General features: G+C 40.0%; 2 protein-coding genes across 2 annotated transcripts in view; both read right to left on the minus strand.

Moving 5' to 3' along the window:
* Window positions 1-794: 794 nt before the first annotated feature.
* ARL6IP1 (ARL6 interacting reticulophagy regulator 1) lies at window positions 795-8,133 on the minus strand. Its single transcript, XM_082490433.1, has 6 exons — window positions 8,087-8,133; window positions 5,765-5,898; window positions 3,913-4,032; window positions 2,883-3,000; window positions 2,137-2,221; window positions 795-1,883 (listed from the first exon to the last, which is right to left on the minus strand). The coding sequence occupies exons 1-6, from the start codon at window positions 8,120-8,122 to the stop codon at window positions 1,765-1,767; spliced, it is 612 nt and encodes a 203-aa protein (XP_082346559.1). The 5' UTR covers window positions 8,123-8,133; the 3' UTR covers window positions 795-1,764.
* Window positions 8,134-13,537: 5,404 nt separating this feature from the next.
* Window positions 13,538-24,801, minus strand: part of SMG1 (SMG1 nonsense mediated mRNA decay associated PI3K related kinase) — a 68,029-nt gene continuing 56,765 nt past the window's right edge. Inside the window, exons 51-63 of the mRNA XM_082490791.1 lie at window positions 23,217-23,443; window positions 21,868-22,018; window positions 21,591-21,780; window positions 20,883-21,352; window positions 19,703-19,840; window positions 18,648-18,800; window positions 18,131-18,310; window positions 17,681-17,908; window positions 17,020-17,231; window positions 16,709-16,815; window positions 15,794-15,973; window positions 15,516-15,622; window positions 13,538-14,789 (exon numbers count right to left, since the gene is read on the minus strand). Of these exons, the coding sequence (XP_082346917.1) occupies window positions 14,712-14,789; window positions 15,516-15,622; window positions 15,794-15,973; window positions 16,709-16,815; window positions 17,020-17,231; window positions 17,681-17,908; window positions 18,131-18,310; window positions 18,648-18,800; window positions 19,703-19,840; window positions 20,883-21,352; window positions 21,591-21,780; window positions 21,868-22,018; window positions 23,217-23,443 (2,421 nt within the window). The 3' untranslated portion in view covers window positions 13,538-14,711. The remainder of the gene's footprint in view (window positions 14,790-15,515; window positions 15,623-15,793; window positions 15,974-16,708; window positions 16,816-17,019; window positions 17,232-17,680; window positions 17,909-18,130; window positions 18,311-18,647; window positions 18,801-19,702; window positions 19,841-20,882; window positions 21,353-21,590; window positions 21,781-21,867; window positions 22,019-23,216; window positions 23,444-24,801) is intronic.

Here is a 24,801-nt window from a genome sequence, read left to right on the forward strand (position 1 = left end):
CAGGCCTGGTCATCCCCATTGGCCGAGCGACGCAGATCGCACTTCCGGAGCGACGCTCCTGCCCGGGTTCCCATAGCAACCAGAACGCTCCGCCGCGCTACGGCGGGACGCGAGGGGCAAAAAGGCGGCGACGCCCCCCGAACCCGCGGGGCAACAGCCGACAACGGGTTTACCAGGGCACAGTAGAGAGATTCCCAATAGCGCTAGTTTCCACCGGAGTCTGAACGGCGCCCCGGACACTGGTGCAGAGCGTCACTACTCCGCACCGCGAGGGAGCGGCAGATCCGAGGTGAACAAAGCTGCACACAGCGCACGGCCCGGGTTTGTACGAAATTTTAAGTTAAAACAGGACCATGGCTCCCAGCACTGGAACAGCAAAGGCAGTGTGGGGGCATAGGGACTGCTCGGCGACAGCACCCCCATCCCCTTCCAGCGACAGTCTGTGCTGGCAAAGCAGAGCAGAGTTTTCTGCGTAACGGTTCCAGATGGCACTGCAGCATCTCCCCGCGGCTCAGCTCCATCACACCTTCTGACTGCCAACGGTTCATCCACAACCCATCAACGCTTTTATCAGCGTTCACCAACTGCCGACGACTCAACGGCCTTTCCCCTCCACAGCAGGAGCCGTCAGCGTATGGTCATGGCTGATAAAAGTTACTATTTACAGTGAGCTATTTCAAACCACCAGAGTGTTTCTGTCAGGACACACCACTTCCAGGTCCCACTCTTGAATGAAAGACACATTTACGCAACTTTCTGTATATTCACAAAGAGCAAGACTCAAAGAAGTTTCTCTTTAGTCTGTATTTACCTATTCAACAGTTACAATAGACACTGAAGAATTCATTTTAAAACAGTAAACTTTTAAAATGCATTAACACAGGTTTCAGCTTTTAAAGAAAAAAAGTTCAGTTTTAAAAAAAAGGAAGGAGAGGTCATAGAAAAGCACAAACAATTCAGACAGGCTTATTTACAGAGACAAATCTAGCATATCCAAGGTGATTCTGTATACAGACAACAACATTCATAAAACCAAATGTGCTACATGGCTCCATGACAACAGCAGTTTTTAAAACAATCAGCTGTTAAGGTAACACACACCTTAACTCATTTTCTACAGTCTCAGTGCAATGAGTTGAAGTTTACGCTACAGCTAAATTACTGAACTACAAATTTATATATTCCAGACCCCTAGTCAACAGATAATCTGGCACATGCAGCCAAAAAAAGCAAGCAGATTCAGTGAGACAATGGGATCACCTTCTGCAGCGATTTTGGGTACGCACCCTCAGCTATGATCATTAGCATTCAGCTAATTGTCCTCCTTCTGCGAGGATCAGTAGTAACAAGCCCCCAGGAAGCATAAACTTTCAGAACTGCCTTTCATACCTGCTGTAGCTACAAATTAATGATCAGTGAAACTACCACAGTTACAGAAATGCTATCACACATTACAATTCTGCTGTTCCTTGAGTTGGGGTATTTATTTATGGGGCCTCTTAGTTTGGTGAAGACACTTAAGCTCCATATGTCAAAGGTCAGGATCTTTCCTATAAGATGAGCTGCAGGCTGCAGAACCCTAGTCAGCACAGCAAAAGACACAAACCCACAGCAGTTGCTAGAGTGACATTTTCACTTCATCAGGGAGCCAATAAAAAAAAAAAAAAAGCCAGTGAGCAGTACAACTTCTATCATCTTGATTATATGTTAATTCTCAAAACTGTTCCCCAGGAAACCTTTTACAAGAGTGAACAGCAGTTGTCTTCATTCATTTTTCTTTTCCTTGTGCTTGAGAAGTTTGTTTATCTCCCTTTTGGCCATTCCAACATACTTTGTAATGATCCCATGCTGGTTTAGTCCAGGAAACAGCAACAAGAAACTTACTAGAGAGAGGAAAAAAAAAAAGGGAGGGAGGAATTACTTAATACTCCTTTAACAAGGTTCTGTCACCTTGCAATTCCCTGCTTCCCTTAAACCCCATTAATTGCTTGAAAACAGAAAAATAAAACCCTACAGCAACAACAACAACAAAAAAAATCACCACACTCAAATAACCAAAACTTACTTCTGCCAGCTTCCTACCATTTCAGGCAGCTAACAAAAAAGTTACTTCTGTTTTGCATGCTGCACACTTACCAATAAGATAGGTCAGAAAGAGATTATGAACTTGCTGTCCAATCCAGGCAACCACAGCAAGAGAAAAAAGCATGGTCATGAAGTACTAAAAAAAGAAAAGGGAACAGTTATCACAGATCTGTTGGGAATTCTCCCCCTTTCCTTCAGCATCCGGCAACACTTCAACATTTAAAACTAACTTGAAGTTCGCAGGCTCTTCCACATGCGATACCTATGCATAGGCTTGTTAAAACTGAGATTACGGACTCTACAATTGTATGTTCTCATTTATTTTCAGAGCATCAGTTTTAGAGGATGCCAGTTCTTTCCTGTCCAGATATCCCTTAAGAGTCAGACTATGCCATCCCCACGGATACAACTTCAGCCTCACACAGTACCTGAAGCTGTTTTCAGGACAGTAAACTCAGTGGTTCAGGTACCTGACACATACTAAGATCTAGTTTTTCAGACAGTTCGTGTACTCTGGAAATAAGCTGTGTTTCTAAAAACTGATGTATCCACAGAAACTCAGACTAGCTTCTTTATCTTAGTATCGAGGGTATGCTCCTAACTGCAGGTATTGCAAGTTTTAAGTCATTCAAATCTGGAGTGGTGAGAAACACAAGATGTGTGAGTGGCATTAAGTCACAGCCAGAACTGCTGGTTCTTGGTTTGAAATATCAGTTTATTCAGACATGTGTCTTGCTAAAATACTAAGACAAAATAAAATCTTAAGACAATAGAGATGAACTCTTGGAACTCAATACCATTTTAGGCTTCTCTTCCTTCAGTGTGAAGAGACGTTTCCACCAGCCAACAATGCGGCGACGAGATTTTACCAAATTGCTGCAAATCTCATGAAATCTTTGCTGCTGTTCTGTAGTCCTTTTATTAAAGAAAAGAGCCAGAAATTAGAATTCAAGATTTCATCTGAAATTTAAAGAGTCTCCCATGGTATTTTTCCAGCAGTAAAAATTTATCCAGTACTTATCCCGGCAATTGCTTCACCTAGTTTTATGCCTTATCTTTATTGAGCATCGTAATGCAATTTTCTGTGTAATTGTTCTGTACACTGACTCTCTTTAGATTGACTCCTAAAGAGCAACCACAGTCAAACCAGAAGACCATTGATTTTAATCTGATACCAGTGCGATACACACAAGTGTATCACACACACACTGGTATCAGGTGTGTATTACTTTGGCTTTTATGTCGGTTCACGATTAGACAAGAACATTTATCCGCTAGTCATCTTAAAGCAGCTACACTAAAATTTACTTTTAGCTCAAAATTTAGTTCCAAATAAGGTTCTTCTGCAGTTTACTGTTTTTATATAAGCCTTGCCCTTCTTCAAATCTATTTCAATCATTTATGATCACATTCCTACTCTCTGCATTACCCTTCTCCTTCACCATATTTACTACTGCCACTTTCTCCCAACATATAATACAATACTCTTCTTCATAATTTTCCTTCTCAGTATCTATTATCCATTAATTACTAAAAACTAGTTTAGCAGAACTAATTAGCATCCTTAATGGACAGCAAAGAATGTGCCTACTCCTTTGACAAAAGTCTTATTTTTCTAGAAGAGAAGGAATAAAGATATGTTGTAGTAGTTATCTTTCAGAAAAAGAAGAATGAAGGCCATCTAACTAGTGTCCTCAATTCATATATTATAGAGATTGCCGATTTCTTACTACAATGACTCCATAATCATTTGCAAGTCAGATACCTATTTTGATATGTTCATAATTTATTTATACTCAAGAAACTTTTAATTCAAGCTTTCCTCACCATTTATTAGAGCCAAAGATTCTAGGTGCAAGAGCAGGAACAAGATAATCAGCCAAACAGAGGAACATAACAAAACAGGAGACGCCTGAAAGAACTGATGGGTCCAAGTAGTAGATCATCCTGCAGAAAGAAGACAACAGAAATGATTTCTAGACGCTCAGACTCCAAAATACTAGACATATTTAGTCATCTCTTCAGATTGGCTCAGGACTTCAAACAGTAGACCTACCACTTGCCCAACCTCAAAACAAACTTCAAATTTGCTCCTATTACTCATAAAAAGAGGTTTAAGTACTTCAACACTATTACAAAGAAATACAGATAAAAAAAATATCTAGTATGTTAAGAAACTGCTACAATACAGCAAGCGTAGTATAAAGTTCATTAGAAGTAAAAAGTCATTGTTATTGCTCTCTCAGAAGTTGACACCTAGTGAACTTAACACTGACCGACGGATGAGGACAAGCGTGTGAACATATGAAATAACCAGGTAGGGTGAAAGCTCCACTCTTGTTGGCTCTTATTTAAGTCACAGCATTCAGATCCACTATGGTTTGTCATTTGCTCTGCCTCACCTGTGAGAGCTAACCAAACCTGTTCTGGGCAAGAAGCCATAAACCTCCAATTAGGACAGCGTTGTGCTTTTACATATTAAGCGTGCCTTCACTCAAATGCAGCAGTATGGGTACTTGACAAGAACTAGCTCATCTCGCAAGTGTCTGTTAGTGCTCAGCTGTGCCCCCCACTACTTATTTGCACTTAACAGACCTTCCTGAACATCGAAGTGATAAAAGAAAAGAAATGACATGGTCTATTGCAGGGCCAGTCTTCCTATACATCTGGTACAGTGTTACTGTGCTGAATGTTCAAGTTAATTTTTGATGAAGTAGTTCTGTCTATTTCCTCAAAGTATTATTCAACACAAGATCTTTCCTGCTATACTCACAGAATTTATAACAGAATACCCTGAAGTTCATGCAATTACTTCTTTTAAGTGTTACTTTTCAGTTTCATTTGATTTCCATCCTCCTCTCCTCCCCTGAAGACCGTAACATTTATGCTAGCCAGAAGACCAATCACCCCTGTCTCACGTGGTTCAACATTTATTTTTGTAACTCCCCTCTTCTCCTTACTCCCCAAAATGCATTCAACTGGCAAACTCCACAGCTGACGTGGACACTTATCTGTACAAGGCAGGTTGGGGTCACCTTGACTACTACCATGTTAGGTAAAAGCATGTACAACTGCCTCCAGCAAGCCAGTTTTTATCTCCAATCCAGAGACAGGCAACATGCTCTCATCCTATGACTGAAAGTCACCTGCAGTCTTTCCTTATCCTCCTTTCTCAAAGGACAGGACAGAGAATGTAAAAGAACAAGTTGGGCAAAACTGATTGAACCCATCCTAAACACCACAGATGCAGAATAGCAAATTCTGCCCTACAGAAATAAGTTTTCCCTAATGATATTGTTGTTGGTTTGGGAAAAAAAAAGCCAAAGGTGATAAGCAGATTTGACTAAGAAGCAGGATACAAAGGATGAAGGCAGAATATGGACACACCAATGAAGAACATACAGCTGAACATGCTAAAACCCTACAGCAACCACTGCTGGCAAACAGCTTTTGCAGAAAGCACCTCTCCCCCTCAGAGCAGGATGTGACTCGTGTTACTTCCTGTTCTCAATACTGGAGGTTTTTCTTTTCAACAAAGTTCAAACGCATTCAGGAACAGAACCTGGCGCAAGAGCCTTCCTATCAGATTTTTAAAGACATCTTACTAATTTATTTAACAGCTTTGCTACCAGACATGAAAGTGCAGTGGTGTTCTAGGCTCCCTCCACAAGCTACTTACAGAAAAGAAAAGGAAACAACACTCATCAGCGCCAGAGGAAACCAGGCTCTCTCCCAGCGAAGAACTTTATCGGTCATCAAAATCACTTCTCCCCATCCTTGCAACTGCTCTTCCAAGCTAGCGGTTTCTGCAGCCTAGACAAAAAGAGGAGAAAACCAGAGTATCAAATGAACTCCCACACTCAAAGTAGCTAAAAAAAAAAAAAAAAAGTGTCATAATTTAAGACCCCAGTCACAAACCTTTCTGAATAATGAGATTGCTAATAATGTTGTAAGTTTTGTACTAAGTTATGACATTGTAGTAGTGATACTTTAAAATAGTCAGGATCCTAAAAAAGTAGACAAAATGATACCTCTTCGCAGATTTTGCCAAGGTGTTTTCCCTCAGTTGCCCACTTACAGTACACCCTCACCCCAGATTAGCAGAAAGTGAAATTTTAAAGTCTTGCTAAAATGTCTCAAGTTTTCAGTGTCAACATCTGAAAAATCACATTATAAGAACTATTTTAAATATATGTATTTTCAAACAACTCTACCACATTAAACTGAAGGTTTCTAGTTGCTGTCCAACACCAATTTTTTATTATGCGGAAGATGGATAAAACCTCAGAATCCACAGTAGAGGAAAGTTACCCAACTGATCACATTTAGACTGCAAAGAAAGCTTTTCCACAGTTGACCAAGACAGTGATCAGGCAGCTTTTAAACTCCTCTTCCTATATTATTCCTACATTCCTCCCCACACATCTTCTGCAAGGAGGACCTATCTGCTCTGGCATCAGCTCGCTAAGCAGTTCACCTGAGGTGTTCCACATTTAACATAGCTTAATAGTTTCCCCTCAGTGGGACAAGGGATCTCTGAGATTACAGAACTCAGGTAACCACAACCAGAACTGATCACTACCCAAATACTAAGAGATGAAAAGTCAAGACCTGCGTATGTGCTGTGCAGAAATAGCAGAGCAGATTTCATTCTCAACTCTGTGCTACACTTATCTCAAATGAGAGGCCTGACACCACTAGAATAACAAGGACAGCTGAGTGCAACTACCATGGTAAAGCATAGCTTTCTTGTGCACTAACACTGGAAACTATTTGAAAACTACAGTTCAGGACAAAAAAGGAAAAAAAAGAAAACTATCTGACACACTGCTGAACACCTTTCAGTTACCATATCTGTTTCACGTTATAAACACAAACTGTCACATGGAGAAAAAATAAGCTGTTTCTCCAGAAGACATTTTATGGCAAACTGTTTTGCTTTATTACCCATCTGTCTGCATTTAACATCACAACCCTGAGAAAATTTACTGGGAAAGAGACTGGAATATAACAGTGTTATTAATAGCAGCCTGTCTCTGGCAGCCTAGAAGACAACTATTGTAAGTTGTTTTCCTTCTAGGCCAGGTAGAGAACGCTTAAGTCAGCTTTTGTCACCACCACTGAATTCCAGAGTCCAGCCACCAAAAGTGTTCTTTCATTAATCAAAAAACATAAACTTTCCATAAACATGAATTTCTACTCTGAAAGGGGCATCCTTCCCGAGCATCGCACATAATTTTAGCAATACAGTTCTGTGCAGTTTTTCTGCAAAAATTCAAACTTCCCCTCCACCTCTGTGATATGGACAGCTTCTCTCTGTGTCTCCCAGGCTGTGCAGCCTCCTGCTGCAAGAAACAGCACCGATCAGTAAAGCAGTCAAAAGCTTCCCTTTTTCAACCCTTTCACCTGCTTTTACAGTGAGTTTCCCATTTCCCGTAGCAGCCGTTCAGCACCACAGAGAAAAACATACATATCCTTGCATTGACTTAAGCTTTTGAGTGTTCAAGACCACCCTTGACATATCTAAGTTAGGCTAATCGTCCAGCTCCTGCCATTCTCCTGCACCGTTGAAGCACTCGATAACACATCCAAAGGATGTTGAGACACAAAGACATGAATATTAAACACAAGCGCTGCACTTCAGGTACAGCTAGATGTTGTTACGAGCTCCGGCCTGCCGGCAGCAGAGCAGCAGCCGTGCCCGCTCCCAGAGCGGCCTCCTCGCTCCCAGCCCCCGCCAGCCCCTAAGGCATAAGCCGATCCTCCACGGGAACCTTTCAGAAGCAAAAGCCGGCGCAGGGAGGCCATTCCCAAGCTCAGGAGGCCGAGGCGGCCCTCACCCGCCGCCGCCGCCGTGGGCAGGCCTGCCTCCCCCGCCTCCCCCAGCGCCTGTAGGGCTGACCGGCCGCCAGCCCTACCCCAGCCACCGGGAGGCAGAGCACCTCCCCGCCGCTGGCCCCAGGAGGGGCGACTCGCCCGGTGCGGTTCCGCCCGCTCTCACCAGCTGGTAGAAGCTGTTGTTGTCACCCTCCGCCATCTTGCACCGCCCTCACACCGCCGCCGGCCGCGCCCTCCCCCGCCGCCGCTATTTATAGCTGCGCGGCCCTTCTCGGCACCCTGATTGGCCTGCTCGAAACGCAGTGCGGACTAATCACAGAGCTCCCGTCGCGACTCATCGACAGCCGGTTGGCTGGTGGGATTCGAACAGCGACAGCCGCCCAATCAGCGTGGGGTCTCCGCGCCTCCTTCCCCGCCCTCCGTCGCAGTGCGACGGCGGCAGGAGGGGGCGCGGTCGCCGCGGGCGTTGGCTGAGGCGAGCAGGGCCCGGCCGGGCCGGGCGGCGGAGGGTGGCCCTGCTGGGAGAGGGGGTGGCAGGCTGGGCCGAGGGAGCCCGGGGCGGGCCGGGCCCGAGGCGAGCGTTGGTGGAGGTGCGGCGCCGGCTGTTGCCTGTCAGGCGGTGAGGAGGCCCCGGCAGCGGGCGGCCGCGGCCGGCGAGCCAGCACCCCAGCCGTCGGCACAGGGGTGGTAACACAGTCACCTCCCCACCAGAACTTACAAGGATAAGGCTTTTAGTTTAAAAAGCCTGATCCATATAACCTGAATGCGTGATTAGTAGGAAAAATGTTACCTTTTCTTGACATACATCATATGTGTATGTGTCCTATGAACTACACAGAGCCTTCTGCTGGAGAATGTTTCAAGGCTCACAAATAGCCCGTTACTGCTGAAATAACACAGCACTGGAGGCAGCCATCAACAGACTTTGACTTAAAAGTTTTGCTGGTTTTACTTATTAGGTATTTATTTACTGGATGTGACTGACGGGAAGCAGCAGAGGTACGGGATGTCCGGATCATCGCTCAGGAAACAAGGCCAGGTTGGATGGGGCTTTGAGCAACCTGGTCGAGTGGGAGGTGTCCCTGCCCATGGCAGGGGGGTTGAAACTGGGTGATTTTTAAGGTCCCTTCCAACTCTAACCATTCTATGATTCTAAACCAATGAAACAACTCCTAGCTTCACGAGAAGGTTCTCCGGCTCTGACCACCATCGCTGCCTGGCCTACCTATCATAATTGCCATCCGTGCAACAACTTGCTTTATTTTTTTTCAGAAGCTGTAGCAGCATAGGAATAAACACAGAAGAAAAGTGCTAGGATATAAATATTTTTTCTGACTCAACTTCCTAAATGTTTGTCACAGATGTTAATGAGCTTAATCACAATCCCTAGGATATAGTGCAATTCCAAAATGAGGACAAAGAAGACTTACCATTTCTGGCACCAAAACTGCAATACTTTTCCAATCCATCTCAACAGCTTGATGGAGAGAAAGAAGGACTAAGGATGATGCTGTAAAAGCAAAAACATGTCTGTACTGGTTTGATCTTTCATAGGGTACTTTTCAGACTCATTCAAGATTAAAAATAAAGAATAGATACTTTACCGAACAACTTTCAGGTTCATTTACATGTTGCTAAAAGCAAAGAGTATTTTTTAAGTGCAAAAACGGTACACAAAATGATAGAGTCCACCCTCAGGATATGTAATTGCACCACAGCAAAGTTCAAACAAAAGCAAATTTCTTACAGAAGGGATGCCAGCAATACTTCTGATGAGTCTTTTGAGGAAGTCTGGACACACGCAGAAGCATGATGCATTGCTCTTCCTAGGAGTATTTGCAGTGTTATGCAGAGGCCACCTCTGTGGCTATGTTGATCAAATAGTATTTACCCAAGGGCAGAGGCCGCCTCTGTGGATCAGCCAGCTCCTGGTTTCCTTTCGTATGATTCTCACTGCAAAACCACAAGCACTTACCAATGAAAAAAGCAGGATTTCCGTAATCTCCAACCTCTGGCAGATTCATTATCATCCAGCTCCCAAGTCAGTCTGCTGCTGGAGCTTTTCTCCCACCTTAGTGGACCCACAGAGGTGCAGTTCCTTCATGTAAGGGTTTCTCTGTGGCTCGGAGGGCCAGAGGGAAAAGCGAGCCTTGCAGGACACCCTCCCCACCCCGAAACACCAGAGGAGACGGGCCGTGGCACTGCAGAGATCAGGACAGCGTGGGGCCCTGCTGTGCTACCCAACACCCCTCTCCCGGAGCAGCCAGGCCTTTGGAAGCTCAACATAAAATGAAAAACAGATGTGTGTGTATACATACACATGTATGTTTATAAATTTGGTTGTTAAAATCAGAGTCCTAGCATAGAAGGCAGAGAATGGTAATAGCCATAGCTCAGAATGTGGAAAACCTACTCATCACCTCCCATCCATTACCTGAGCTATAGAAAGCCCATTATTTTCTGTGCGCTTCAGGGTCTGACGCAGATCATGCTGCAATGTGATGCATTCTTCCTATGCTGAAGATTCTCTCATAGCAGATGCACAGAAACTTAAATGCCCAAGCTAACTTCAAAGCACCTTTAAAAGCAGCAGTTTAATTGTTCTGTGCACTTAGAACATAGAAACACAAATTTTACATGTTAAGCCACCACCCATTCATCATACCCAATACAATAAACGCGTCTCAAACTTTTTTCTTATGCTATTATAAAAGTTGCTCTAATCAGCCATGCATTTATGTACATACAACAGTATGTACTTAAACAGTAGTTTTATGTAATATCTGTACTTTCAATGAAATTCTTTAAAATTTTAACAGTGTACACATGAATAGCTATTCTCCACCAAAGAAAAAAAAATGCATGCGATAATTGGGTACTGCGCTAAGAAAGCAAAAGATGGATAGCAGGTATCATCTTAAACTTTTTTCAGGGCTGTGCTAGTTTTAAGAAAAGCTTGCAAAAAAAAAAAAAGAAAGGGAAAAAAGTGCAAAGAAACCTTTGAAGTACTTGAGAGTGTTAAAACAGAATGGCCAAACGTACTAGGTGCAGAACACATTGATGAATAACTGAAGCAAATTATTCTTAAGGACTATAGCATTTAGAGAAATGGAGCTTTAACCTCTCCCATCGTATTTCTAAAGGAGTATTTTTATATGGTGCTTTTCATTCAGATACCACAAAGCAGTTAACAGGGTAAACTAAACTGATCAAATAGTATTCACCCGAGGGCAGACAGCACTATGTGGTGTCCCAGGGCCAGAGCTGAACAGCTGTTCAATTCCCACAACGGGGTTCGTGCAGCAAAACACCCTCCTTTTCCCAGGCAAGGTAACCTCACACTAGCATGAAGCGTCACCAATGCTTTTGTCTCATTCATTTTTCTTTGGAAAACTAGTTCCCTCCCTCTGATTTATATCTGGTTTATATGAAAGACGTGAGTCTTTCACAGATACATGAAAAACTACTGATACGAAATACTACTATCTAGACTAATCACTGAAGGCAAAAATATTGTTGCAAAGGAAATACAGCCTACGAAGTCCCTGCAAAGTACCAAAAATAACTTCTGTTAACTGTACACATCTGTTATAATTTCCCTTTCAGTTTTATTAACTTGCCACTGCTACTATTCCACCAAAATAATCTAAGATACCACTAATGACTCCAGTTTGTTTAACACATCCCAGTAACCCGTCTGGTAGAGCAGTGCTCACATCCTGGCTTTACAGAGGGCAGCTGGCAAAATAGTTAACTGCATTTGCAACCACTAGTCTAGGTAATTAGGAGAGGGCCACAACTTAAACGTGATGAGCATACTTTCAATTTGACATTGAGAAATTAGTTTAATATTAATACAAAGATTTTATTCTAGGTCTGCGTTATTCTAGGTCTCTTTTACTGTAGAAAGTATGTCTCAGTTTTATTGGAAAAAAATGAAGTAACCCTGTATGTTTAGAAGAAACACATTATCTTTTAAAAGATAGTGTAACTAATGCAGTCTTATTTAATTTGCATTTTAGGTTTAACCAATTAGCCATTTTTTTCAACATTTACCAAGAAAAATGCACACAAAAGCACATTAGTTACACAAATTTAAGTCTCTGTAGAATCCTGCTCTAATTAGGGACTTGTTCTGTATTTGTTTGCGTTTTGTATTAGGCACTTTATTGTCCCCCGTAATTTTCACTACCGCAAGCAGTTTTGCATACAAGGAAATTATGAATACGTACTTTTTTTTTTTTTTTTTTTAAACTTTATTAAATTACGCAGTAAGAACCCATCTCCACACAAGTGTTTCATTTCTGGATAGCAGAGGTATAATACATGAGCCACAGGTGAGTGCATTACCCCTCCCTTCCCCCCCCAGCTTCCAAGAAATAAAACAGCACATACAATACGCTCGTGTTCCTATGGTACTCCAAACAGATTGTTTGTAAGGTTATTTTTAACTGGAGAAAAAGAAAAAGGACCAACAGTGTCAAGTGTCTTGTTCTGCATATGAATGTTCTTCACTGCAACATTCAAACACCTTCTCTCTTGCAATGCCCGGCGTGGCGGAGGGTTCAGGAAGCAACGGCAGTGGAATGCATTTGCATGAGTATCCTTAGATCTAAAGCCTGTGACATCCCTAGAGTTAATCAGGCAATCAGAATGCAAAAAAAAGGCCGTGTGTCTGTTGAAAATTCTTACACTTCAAAGTGCATGTCCACGAAAAATTGGCAACAGAGGAGAAAGTGAATTCTAAGACCTACCAAGGAGGCAGAGCAGTTAGCATAGTGCAAATACTGAAAAATAATACAAGTTCTCCTATTACTTATGCCTGGTGTTAATTTATGTTATCTGAAAATTATTAGCCAAGCTTTCTACTCAGATGAACTGCTGCAAATCCATGCAATTACATGAATTTTATGCCAGTAGTGAGCTCGGCTCAAATCCTTTAATACTTAAATTTGCATTGAAAAAATGCTGGATTTAAAGTGTGTTTTGACTCTGAAAAGTGACTAAAATGGCATAAAGGATCTTCCCACATTTATTGTTTCTCCAGCAACTGTGTGTAATGAATTCACCAAGTTTACAAAAGAGAAACTTTTTATATATAGCTACGCAAATTGATCTGGGTTGAGAACGCCAGTGCGCATTTCTGCTTTAGCTATCAGCGCCTGCAAGATCCTGTAGTTGTAAATGAACTGCGTTTGTTTTATATGCTCTAAGAAAAGGGAATTGCCTTTTGCTTAAGGTGTCCCACTTCAAAAAGGAAACAAGAAGTCTTTTAGACAACCGACAGACAAGCAGGACACCGATCCAAGTAAGAAGATGCCATTTATAGATAGACTTTTCTGACCATAATCACACTTTGAGTGCCAAACTGATTAAAACCCAAAAATCCTTAGTGGAAGATTCATTATGGATGCATTATTGAACAACCATCTAGAGAAGTAATATGGCAAAGGAAAATTACTCTGCAGAAATCTTTACAGATCTAGTTGAACAAAAATTGAGGAGTCCTTCATTTCTTGGATTATATGTATACCCCTGTGAACTGAAGCACTATAATTTACACATGTGAACTAAAAGTATTAGGAAAGTGAAGTAAAAAGCGTATCACTCTACCTCCACCAGAACATCACTTTATTGTTTATCTGTCATCAACAATGTAAAACTCTAGTAGATACTCTATCCTGGTTTTTAAAAAGGTAAAGATTACATTGGATTAGCTACGTCGTACGAAAGAAACTACAGCAATCACAGTAGAATGAGATTGGAGGGACAATTTGAATTACAAAAAAGTGTACACTGCAAGCAGAGGGAAGTGCACATGAAATCAAATGCCTGTAGGATTCATTACTTTTAAATGCACAGTGACAATTTTGAGAAACTGTACATAATAGAATCACAGAAATGACTTTGAACTAACCAAAATTACATTTCGCATTTGACCATCCAACTCATAAGTAATCATTGATGTTCTCTATTTTCAGTGCTTTTGGAAAATTTGTTTACCAAACAAAATTTAAATTGTTAATTTGACTAAACTGTGAAGTAGGAGGATTGAAATAAAAAGTATATTGGAAGTACGCCTAACCTACAAGAATAAGCCAAGAGGGGTGTATGCAAGGAGAGGCTGGGAGGGAGGAGAGAAAGGAAAGAGGAAAGGGAGAAGAGAACAAAGGCTTTTTCTTCTATCTCAGAAGTTCTTCCAATGCAGCGTATATCTGATGTACAGCTCTTTGCTTTCAGTCCGTTTCTGAAGTTTACATTTTGTAGCCTTTTTCCGTACCAACTGGTCGACTCAACCAGCACTGTTGCCACGCAACAAGAGTAACAAGAATCTGAATGCATCAAATCTTCCCTTGCTGTGATTTCTTCATGGCCCCATTTTTTCTGTTTTTCTTTGAACAGGGTTCGGTGTTTCCTGAATTGTTCACAGGGTCAGGTGGAATTGAGTTCCAAATCACTCTGCGGTTTGTAGCATCCCGATTTCTTTCTGCGGCTAACCCCCAGACACGTTTGCAGTTCTTCCGTAGCAGAAAGACAAACCGTGTTGTTCAAGCGGTGAGCTTTCACCCTTGACTGCGGGGGTTGCAGACCATTGTATTTAGCGTATCCCTGAGTGCAGCTATCCTGCAGGATTCACTTCCCAGTGCACCGAGATTTCCTAGGTTTCCTCAGATTAAGCCCCAGTATGCATCACCACCGACTGTGGTGCGGCTATGGATGCCTGAGGCCGAGTTGATTCTGGTGGATGTCTGACCTCGCTGAACCAGACTGATCTGCTTTCTCCCTACTCATACCCAGGCAGTCCAACCTTCATACAGCTGAGCCAAGTTATCTAGATTAGTTGCTTCCTTAATCACAAAGTCAACCTATTAAAAAGGTCAAACAAGTAATTAAAAATAAGCTATATTTTTTTAAAGTGTTTAAGTGATCTTAAAATTTACTGTTGAATGTCACCTGCAAATACAAAATTTCAGTGAAAAAAAAAAAATCTACAGTAACCGTAAAGTTAATCTTACATAACTTTAACTTTGTGTAGTCCACATAAGAAATAGGAATCTGTATTGGTGGGGCAAAAAAAAAAAAAAAAAAAAAAGGAAAAAAAGATCAAGCATCATCTCATTCATAGCCCCTATCTTGAAAATAGTCACAACAATCTCAAATTTACATGGAAATCTGGGTCCCCTGACTCAGTTTCACAGAGACAGGAGTGTGGTTGTGTTACGCCAGTAAACACAGACAAGGTCTGTCCTCTAGACAGCTGTACAGATCTCATGTTCTGCCTGGATATCAACAGCTGTGTAACAAATGTTAGCTTATTGATAGACAAAAGGTAATTTAATCCAATTCATGCATTCTATATAATCTACAATATAGAAAACAAAAGCATTTGATAAAAAAAAGATGAATGCAGTAATACAAGGCAGCAGCATACCTTGATTTGCATTGGAATATAAATCACACTTCTCAGAAGGGACCCCCCATTCACTATAGGATTTTAGACTTTAAGGCATAGTTCAGCATGCATCCACACGGGCTTACTAACCAAATTTAAAGCAAGGACCTGTACCAGAACTTTACTTTTTTCAACTCACCTGTTCAGCAACAGACATTCTCCTGTTGGGATCCACATCTCGGCCCTCTAACTTGGCTTTGACCCGCTTCCACACGCTAACTGCATACGAATTCCTTTCCTGCACGGCTAAAAGTACAAAATAAAATTAAATTCAATTTTACTTTCCTGCACAGAAGCCCACTGAGGTGTTTGAGGTTTTGTTTGTTGTTGTCAGTGGTGGGTTTTTTGGTTGTTTTCTGGTTTTGGGTTGGGTTTGTGTTTTGTTTGTTTGTTTGTTTTTTTAAGCCCTGTATTTACCTTTTCCTGTTTTAGGGTCCCTGGCTGTCTTTTTGGGACTACAGGCAACACTTTTGCCAGTTCCTGGGACTGTGCTTGGAGGAGTATCTGCTGACGTGGCAAGATTTTTCTGAATTAGCTTTCTTGCATTCTGCGACATCACCTCTGGCTGAGTTTTCTGCCCTGTATTGCTACGTACAGCTGCAAAGAAAGTTTAGAAGTGCTTAAAGTATTCAAAGTAATACATTATAGATGCAAGAAAAAGCACAATTAAATATGTATCAAATGCAGCTATCAGTACATCAGTACAAATGCATTTTAAACTTGTAAACAATGCACCAGTTGTTCTCTCTTCAGCCTTTGTTTTCTAACTTCTTTCACTTCACAAACAAGAGATTTTGTTCCATTGAAAAACATTTATTTACATTAAACTATTTTTATGGCCTCTCTTAACCTGTAATTTTATCATTTTGTATGGCAGTAATAAAATGCAATTCTTGTTCTTGATAGAAATCAGGAACCAGTCCAAATATTGACAGTAGAATAATCCTTTGAAATAGGAATAGAAAGAAATCCATGTTCATGAGAAACTTTACTCCTGTTTTTCACTGTAAAGTAATGACAATTTTGCAAACTTTAATGTATTTCTGGGGTTTCAGAATTAATTCCAAAGTCACCATAAATTTTAATACTAATTTCAACAGAAATTACAGTTGAGTTGATATACGCGACCATGCGTTCCATGTATTCTGGGCTGGAGTGAATCCAGATCTTGAAGGCTATGATCAACCAGTCATTCAGCATACAACGCCTGAATTTTATAGACTTCTATAATCTTACAGACATTGTCTGTATTTCAGAGTTTAATAAAAGTGATGATCCCCTCTCTTATATCAATTCCTGAGGTTTTAATGTTCGTACTTTTTCAAGTATTACCTGCAGCAAAGGTTGGCTGATATGTAGCAGCTGATGTTGGGCTTGAACATTCATTTGATGTATCCGTGACTAAGGGTGATGCAAAACCCACTAGATTATTGTAGACACTAGGAAATATAACAGAGTTGATAAATATTCACTCAACTACATGACTTACTGAAAACTCAAAATGAAAGTTCTAAGTCATATTTTGCAAAGAGATTTCTGCATTCTAAGCCAACCACCAAGGAGGTACCCACCCCATGCTGTGTTTCTGCTGTGTACAACAGATAAACAAAATGCCTTCACCTGAGAGAAGGTGGCTTTCTTACCTTTGGCTCTGTGTTTTTAGTTCTTTCAAGGTGGGAGTTATTTCCTGCAGCATTTCAACATGTTCCTGACTGCGGACTTGCCCCATAACCTGAACTAATGTAAACAAAACTGTCTGAATATTATCTTGCCATGATTTATATTCACCCAAGAACTGCCTAACACTATTCTCATAGGGAACATCTTCACCATCTGCCAAAGCCGCTTCTTCATCCTGTAATAAAGATGTGCAAAAAGGTTAACTATTGGGTATGTTTTGGCTAAGAGAATAAAGTTGAACATCTTTTCGTCTTTTCAGCCCCTCTGTTTATCATTTCACTAAAAATAACCGTAATTCAGTACTTACATTTCAAGAAAATAAGTTTGAAAAAGATCAAACGTTTTAATGATTAAAAACCAAGAGGATTTGTAAACACAAAGAAAATGTTTCAACTGCCAAATGAGAGAGAAGGCTTAATTCAACCAAACCCTGATTAGCCTAACTCTAGAAATAAAGCTTTATGAATTCTTAGAGGTGAAATGAATTTTGTCTTGAATTCCACGTGCATGAACAGATTTCACTGTTTCTAGATACTTTAAAAAGCACACAGTTAAAAGTTTTATTTTTCTTAAACTACACTGACATGGGTTTGAGGAATAAATTTACTGAAGTTTTAGGCATACCTTTGCCATAGCTTTCAGTAGATGTTTGACATCTCCAAGTTGTCTGTTATGACCCGTGAGCACAGTTTTAATACTATCCACCAGATTCTGAATTGTTTCACAAACTGTCTCTATTTGCTGTTCTTTCTCAGTTTGTACTGTTCTTTGTGTAGATATTTCCTGGGTCAACTGCTTGTGAGCTGAGTGAAGCCATTCAGGGCTGCCAATAGGATGTTCAAGACCAGTGCCCTAAAAATAACAGAAACGCTTTTGTATCTGTATCGGGAGATAAAACTCAATTACTGCGTAGACACTACTGCCAAGTGTTTAGCAGCTGATGGAATAAACTCTGTAAATCCACAACCCATTAGAAGGTGTACATAACATTAATTTAGAATGAAAGGCAAAATTGAGAACTTGTGATTACAGCAATTCTGTAATGTTACACATTTTGTTTTGACCTTTACTTACCACTCTCTGAAGTAGACGAAGCTCCAGTTCAGAGACTGAACTGTTGAACTGTGACGCGAATGAGCACATTTGTTGACAGCGTTTGAGAAGTTCAAATAATGCAGCATCAAGATTTAAGGCTTCTGCTGTTCTAGTACGTAAACTTTCAAAATGAATGATATTACTGCAGAGGAAAGTGACCTGAAAAATCAAAGCAAGAGCGAGAAAAGTTATTCCAATTAAACTGTCTATTATACAAACAGCATTTGTTCCATATCCTTAGAAGGGCGAATTTTAAATACAGCAGTAAAGCCGCTCTGTTACAGTAGTGGTATCATTTCAGGGTCATCCAACCATGCAGCAATTCTCACAGAGATTATTCATATTCCTTTTAACATGGGATTCCCAGAAGTATTTGTATATCTATGTTTGCCCTTTAGATGCTGAGGAGGAAAAATATCTTCTACGTAACTCTCAAGTAGGAAATAAAGAGTGAACACACTTATCAAGTCAATAGTACCATCCTTATGTACAGTACCTGACTTGCTCTTTGACTTTCTTTCAGTACAAGGTTTCTTCTTTCAGCAATAGTGGCATCAAAATCTTGCAAGACTGGTGCCAGTGCAGGATTGGCACCTCCTGCCCATTTTAAACGCTGCTCAATACTTGCTTCAAGTGCTGCTAGTTTCTCCTTTGTTGGGGAAGAAAAAAAAACAACCATAGATGTAGATAATCCATAGTGATATATATCACCTTAGGCTTAACTTAAAAAAAAAAAAAAATTACAAATATCTAACACATGCAGGCACCTTCTTATACCCATATATATAAAAGAATGTGGTATTCATCATTGCCAAATGTTAGCTTATGCTGTTTAAAGGGTTTTTTTCAGCACACATCCCAACTGGACTTGACTGTTATGGAAATAAAGTCACCTATCTAGATTTTAACCTACGACGAAAAAAAAAAAAAATCCAAAACTCAAAAGTAGTCACGTTTCTAGACTAAAAATTATAAAAGATCATAGGAGTCCTGAATTATTTTACAAATAATCTTAAAAAAAATTATTACAAACAATACCTTCACAACTAGAAAGGAAATTTAAATTCAAGAAGCTAAGCAGTATTTAAACAATTAAACATTCTATATTACTGATACCCAAAAGTGTAAAAAGCTGAGCAAAGCCACAGAGCACAAAAACCTCAACACACAGAATAACTGGTTTGCCCAGATCTACAAAGGAAGCTTCTGACATTCAGCTAGCAAAATGATAGTAAGGATGATTTAAGTCAGACAAACATAAAGAACAGGAGCACGATCAGCCTTCAGAAGGATAAGTACTTTCACATATTTGTATTTTTGCTCATGAAGCGGATTTACTGATATTCCACAGAGATTATTTTGTATGAGACAGCAGAAATCAACCAATGTAACGCTACACATCAGAGACAGAGAGAGATCAATGAAAATACCACTAAATTTGTGCTTCAATAGCAAGAGAGATAACAATCTGGAGGGGGCAGATAATTTTGCAGTGTGTTAGAGTCACATTCCAATATGCTGATGAATAAACCCCCCCCAAAATAGTAGTACCTGGACTGTTGCAATTGAACCCTCAATCTGACTGAGCGTATGAAGTTTCTTTTTCATGCTGGCTAAAATTGCAGAACGAGGTGGAGGAGTAACAGAAATAGCTTGTGGGCGACTGATGAGAAGATCTTCATGCTGCCACTTTAAGATAAAAAGGGGAACACGATTATCAATATTGCTCAGCACAAAATACTTTGCTTCACGAACAGCAATTCTATTACTCTGGTACACTTTATAAGTAAGATCACTTTAAAAGGGCTAGGGGTCAGAAGATGATACCAGCACACTTACAAGTTAGAGCATATTAAATTTCAGAAGTAAATGATGTTTTGTTGGTTTAAATATTTATACTATTCATCAGTCATTAACTTACTGGAAGTGATTCACACACATTTCCTTGATCTAAAGGAAAACCTGTGAATATTCAGAAACAATTCACCTGTGATGCATTAAAACAAAGACAATTTTGCTCACCAGTCTATGAAATGGTTTAGTAAGTGACATGGAGAAAGCCTTTAACCTTAACCTACCAATCACTGCAAAATGAAGATCAATGGCACTACAATACAACTGGACACCAGGATACAGTTCAAAGTACACGATGGCATTTATCTAAAGCCTCAGAAGACCATTTTCGAGATTGATACTGCTACTATTTATACTTTTCCATGAGACAAACAGCAGAGCAAGGAGACGGATAATGCATTAAAACTTGGAAGGAAAGGTACAAGACTACAGTCAGCAATGCATACCCTCTGTTTTAAGCAACCTCCTCCCTTAAAGTCATAGTCTGTTTAAAAAAAAGGGGGAGAACGGGACAACATTGCTAGTAAGAAAGCCAATGAACAGTGAATGACTTCTTTTCTAATAAATGAGTTAATGGTTATTGAAAAAAAAATTATGTGTATTCACTCGAAAAAGAATTTACACATTGCCACTTCTGCATCTTACCAGGCAGCTAGACTTCAAAGAAGCTAGCTGGAACACTTTTTTCCCTTATACATTTACAGGATAATTGAAAACCTAAAATCAAGGGTTTTGACTGACTGCTTTATCAAGTCCATTAAAATAGTCTGAAGCTCATTCAACAAAATATAAAGTTTTGTTGTGCTTAGACACAGTAACTAAAGCTCACTTTCCATAGATGCAGTTTGGAAAGATTTAACATGTGGTGCGGTCCTACCTGGAACATGGCAATATGCAACTGTACTCGCTGAAGACTGGTCTTGCAAGATGAAATACTGGTTTCAAGTCTGCGCACTAGGTCATGCTTCTTCCATGCTGTATCGTAAGAACTAGCTAATACTGTTGCCCTGTTCATGACCAACTGTGAGAACTTGCCAATTTGGATATTGTGCTCCACAGCTTTCTTGCACAGGTCATCCACAGAAACTTTGCTTTCTGCTCCGAAGTCTTTAGCCTCTACCTGAGCAATGATATCGACACCCAAAGCACTGATGAAACTGCACAAAGTCAGCCCCAAAGCTTGATTTGGAAGGCCAATTAAAAGCTGTCTCACAAAGTCTGCCGTAAAAGCCTTGATTGGTTTGGCCATTTGGTCTTCGCTAAAACAAGAGTTTCTGTACAGGGCTTTCACATTGACAATTTGAACAGGTCCATTTACTGCATTCTGGTCATCAAGTGAACTGATTCCTTTAAAAGGAAAAAAAATAGTATTTTTGTTATAAACAAAATATTTGATGCATCTAGAAGCATCAGACTTATAAACATAGCAAGATTACAAGATTACAATAATTCGTTTTTCATTTCTGCATACTTCACATGAGAGGTAAGTTACAGTAAAAGTGACCATCATTTTACGTGCTTCTCAAAAGGACATGGGATGAGAAGTGGACAAAGTGATACCGAATACTTGATAACATTTATTTACCTGACAATGTTTTAGAAAAGGTACCACAGAGCCTGAAAAATTCTTTAATGGTTTGCAGTCTCTTCAGAAAGAAAATTTCCTCTAGAACTTGCCGATTATTGTCATCATCAAAGAAGTTAACTTGCGTGCTGCGGGCTTCCCTAATTATGTCAATCTTACGCCAAGCAACAGGTATTTCCATCTTGTTTAGCTGAGCAACGTAAAGGAAATAAATTAGTTTTTATAAAACTTTCACATTCCTGACTCAAAGAGTACTCTGAAAAGAACAAATCCATACCTTTTCAATCAATAAACCAAATGCAGTTTCCACTTGAGCAAACATTCCATCAAAGGCTACCAAAAGCATCTGACCAGCAGACATTTTGGGAGTTTCATCAACTGAGCCATTTCTTGGCTGAATCAGCTCACCATACTGAGCATGCAGTACTCTTAAAAAAAAAAAATACATGTTTTTGCTTAGCCCACAAGAAATAAATAGAATTTTCTTAAACTGATTGATCCCACAGCTAGAGCAGATTGGAATTAAGTTGTATCTGAACAAGGTGATATTTTTGCAGGTTCTTCCTACCTCCCCTCCCCTGCTTACAACATGAATCCTAATACTGGTGTCCTAAGAACAGCTAAGGATACCATATAAGACAGGATTATATTAAAGGACCAGCTACAAAGCTAACTTAAAATACAGGTAGAGGATACAGAGTGTACTTCCTATGAGCATGGTAAAAAAAGTTATGAATAGTAAGTGACGCAAATATCACTTTTCCTTCCTTGAAAACCAAGTACTGGTTTTATAACATATACATATACAACTGACTGAATGGAGTGCGAGATAAAAAGATGGAGGATGAGGTCTCGGGTTATGTCTGAGATGGTTTAACAGCTTGCTGCTCCTGAAATGGTGGTCTTATCCTCTCCCTCCCTTATATCACTTTTGACCCTCAACTAACAGGCTGAGCAGGATTGCCAATGGGTACACCAGAAAGGAAATAAACCTAAGAGAAAAGTAAATTGTTTTCAGCTGGTACAGCAGCCTTCATTGTACCACTGATGGAGTCACCATAACTGGCCCAAGGGAAGCAGCAAGATCACTTCTTCCACGCAGCAGGAAGCTTCTGAATTGGCTCAGTCGTCTACTTTCCCAGAAAGGTACTGTCCCACATTACAAGATGCACAAGTTTTTTTTGTTTGTTTCTGTTTTGTTTTCTATTAATCGAGTCACTGATTCATTATGCAAAAGCTGCTCATCAACCCTCCTGACAAGAGGGGGGCCATGGTTACAAGCTCTCCCATTCACAGTTCCTCCCACAAACTAACGGCCCAGTTCCTATTTGTAGGATCCCTTAACTTCAAACAAAATCACAACTACGTATTTTGGAAAAAGTTGACTACCGAAAGTCAACTTTAAGCAGATGTAAATGTAAATTGCCATAGCTCTGTATTTCTCTGTATGCATGCGGATAAACACACAAACACACAGAGAGGAAACGTGCGCTCTTTAGACACTGCACTCTGCTTAAGGGCATTCTTGGGCAAGAAGAGCCTGTACATCAAACAAATAATAAAATTTAGACAAACTAATGTTCTCCAGTTTTCATTCTCTCATCTCTGAACTAAAAAGTGATTTACCTTGCAACATCAATGTAATGAGTATGTGTTTCTTCCTCTAGTCCCATAGCAGCATTTCGTAAGTAGGCTTGAAGAGATTCAACCAATGTTTGCAAAGGGACTCCATCAGTTGTTTGTTCAATAAGATTATCTAATTCATGGAGCATACTTTCTAAAGTATACTCTCCTTTCATTAAGCACCGAAGCGCTTCAGGAAAAATAATCTGTCGGAAGTTTGAGTTCAATTCCTGTTGGGAAGTAAATATGAAGATATAAGAAATGTTCCCCTCTCTAAAAGTATCATATGCAATATCTTTACCATTTTTAGTATTACACCACCCTGTGGTAGATGTTATCTAAAAGATAACATGATGGTGGTCAGCCAAGGGTCAAAATCTACTTTTTTTTTTTCCTAATTTAAATAAATGAGGAATACATTAAACCCTGTACAAACCCAAAGGTTTGATATTTGCACAATGTAGCAACAACTACCTCAATAGCATCAGCAGCAATACCTTACAGCAATCCTCAGCAGAGGATTAGTGGTACAGAGATCACACTTTGCAAATCAACTTCATCAAATTACATAGCTTTTCTTCTCCATTACGTTAACTATAAAGAGTTAAATTATTTTACTGAATTTATGATTTGCTAAACTGATTGAACGAGGCAAGGGAAAAGAATCAAAAACTTGCCAGATAGAGATTATTTTGCTAGAGTTCTACTCATGCCACAGAAATCAATGCAGGTAAGAAAAAAGGTACCTTAAGTGGCATATAGCAATTTTCCCCAGCAGAATGCATCAGAGGGCTAAAGGCAGCTACAGAAAGAACCAACCAATGCGCTCTGTCTCCAAAATGAGACAAGACACGCCAAAAAGATTAGTTATCTTGGCTGCTCAGTGAGCTACACATCTTACCTAAGAGCTCACAGGGAGGACAACAACGTGTGGGTGAAAGATCTCAGCTGCAATACAATTTAATTGCATGCATGTTTCTGAAAAACTTCAGAAAGATTAATACTTTGATGAGTGGTGAGAGAGGGACGAAATATCTTGATGAGCTTACACAGGTTGGTAGGAAAATATTTTTCAAGTGCAATACAGTGGAACCAAAAGCCTTAAAAAGCTATTCACACCAGCAGCAGTTTATAAACCCTCAAGTCTTCAGTAGATATTTTACTCAAGCTGCCGCTAATGTTTTTTGTTTATTTTGTTACAGTGAAAACATTTCTAAACCACAAAATTATAAATACATTTTTCACCTTCCCAATCTTGGAGATAGGGGCCTGTAAAACAGGTTTTCATAATTTGTTTCAAACTACTTGTTTCAGGTGAAAATAAGTAAGACAGTGAAAATAAGTAAAACAAAGAGCACAAATTAAACAGTTTGGAAGTTGTTCTGGACTGCCAGCAACAGAATAAAAGAATGAAAGCAAGACATGAAGCTGATGTGTCTATAAATCTGACACTAACTTCTTTCTCATGCTAACTTACGTGACAGCAGTTTTTAAAATTTGTCATGGATAGATCAAAATGGTTTATTTCAACCAATAAAAATGTAAATGGCAGAGGTAATGCCTGTTCAGCTCAGCCAAATACAACAAC

Source organism: Vanellus vanellus (assembly GCF_965231255.1).
Source record: "Vanellus vanellus genome assembly, chromosome: 14".
Classification (NCBI taxonomy): domain Eukaryota; kingdom Metazoa; phylum Chordata; class Aves; order Charadriiformes; family Charadriidae; genus Vanellus; species Vanellus vanellus.

Bases quoted from the DNA above. Each gene is read 5' to 3' on its own strand.
- ARL6IP1 (XM_082490433.1), bottom strand. From the start codon at position 8,122: ATGGCGGAGGGTGACAACAACAGCTTCTACCAGCTG. The intron at 3,001-3,912 runs GTGAGGAAAGCT...CTTTAATAAAAG, and splicing joins ATCTTTGGCTCTAATAAATG to GACTACAGAACAGCAGCAAA. The intron at 2,222-2,882 runs GTATTGAGTTCC...TTCTTTTTTTAG, and splicing joins AGGAAGAGAAGCCTAAAATG to TACTTCATGACCATGCTTTT.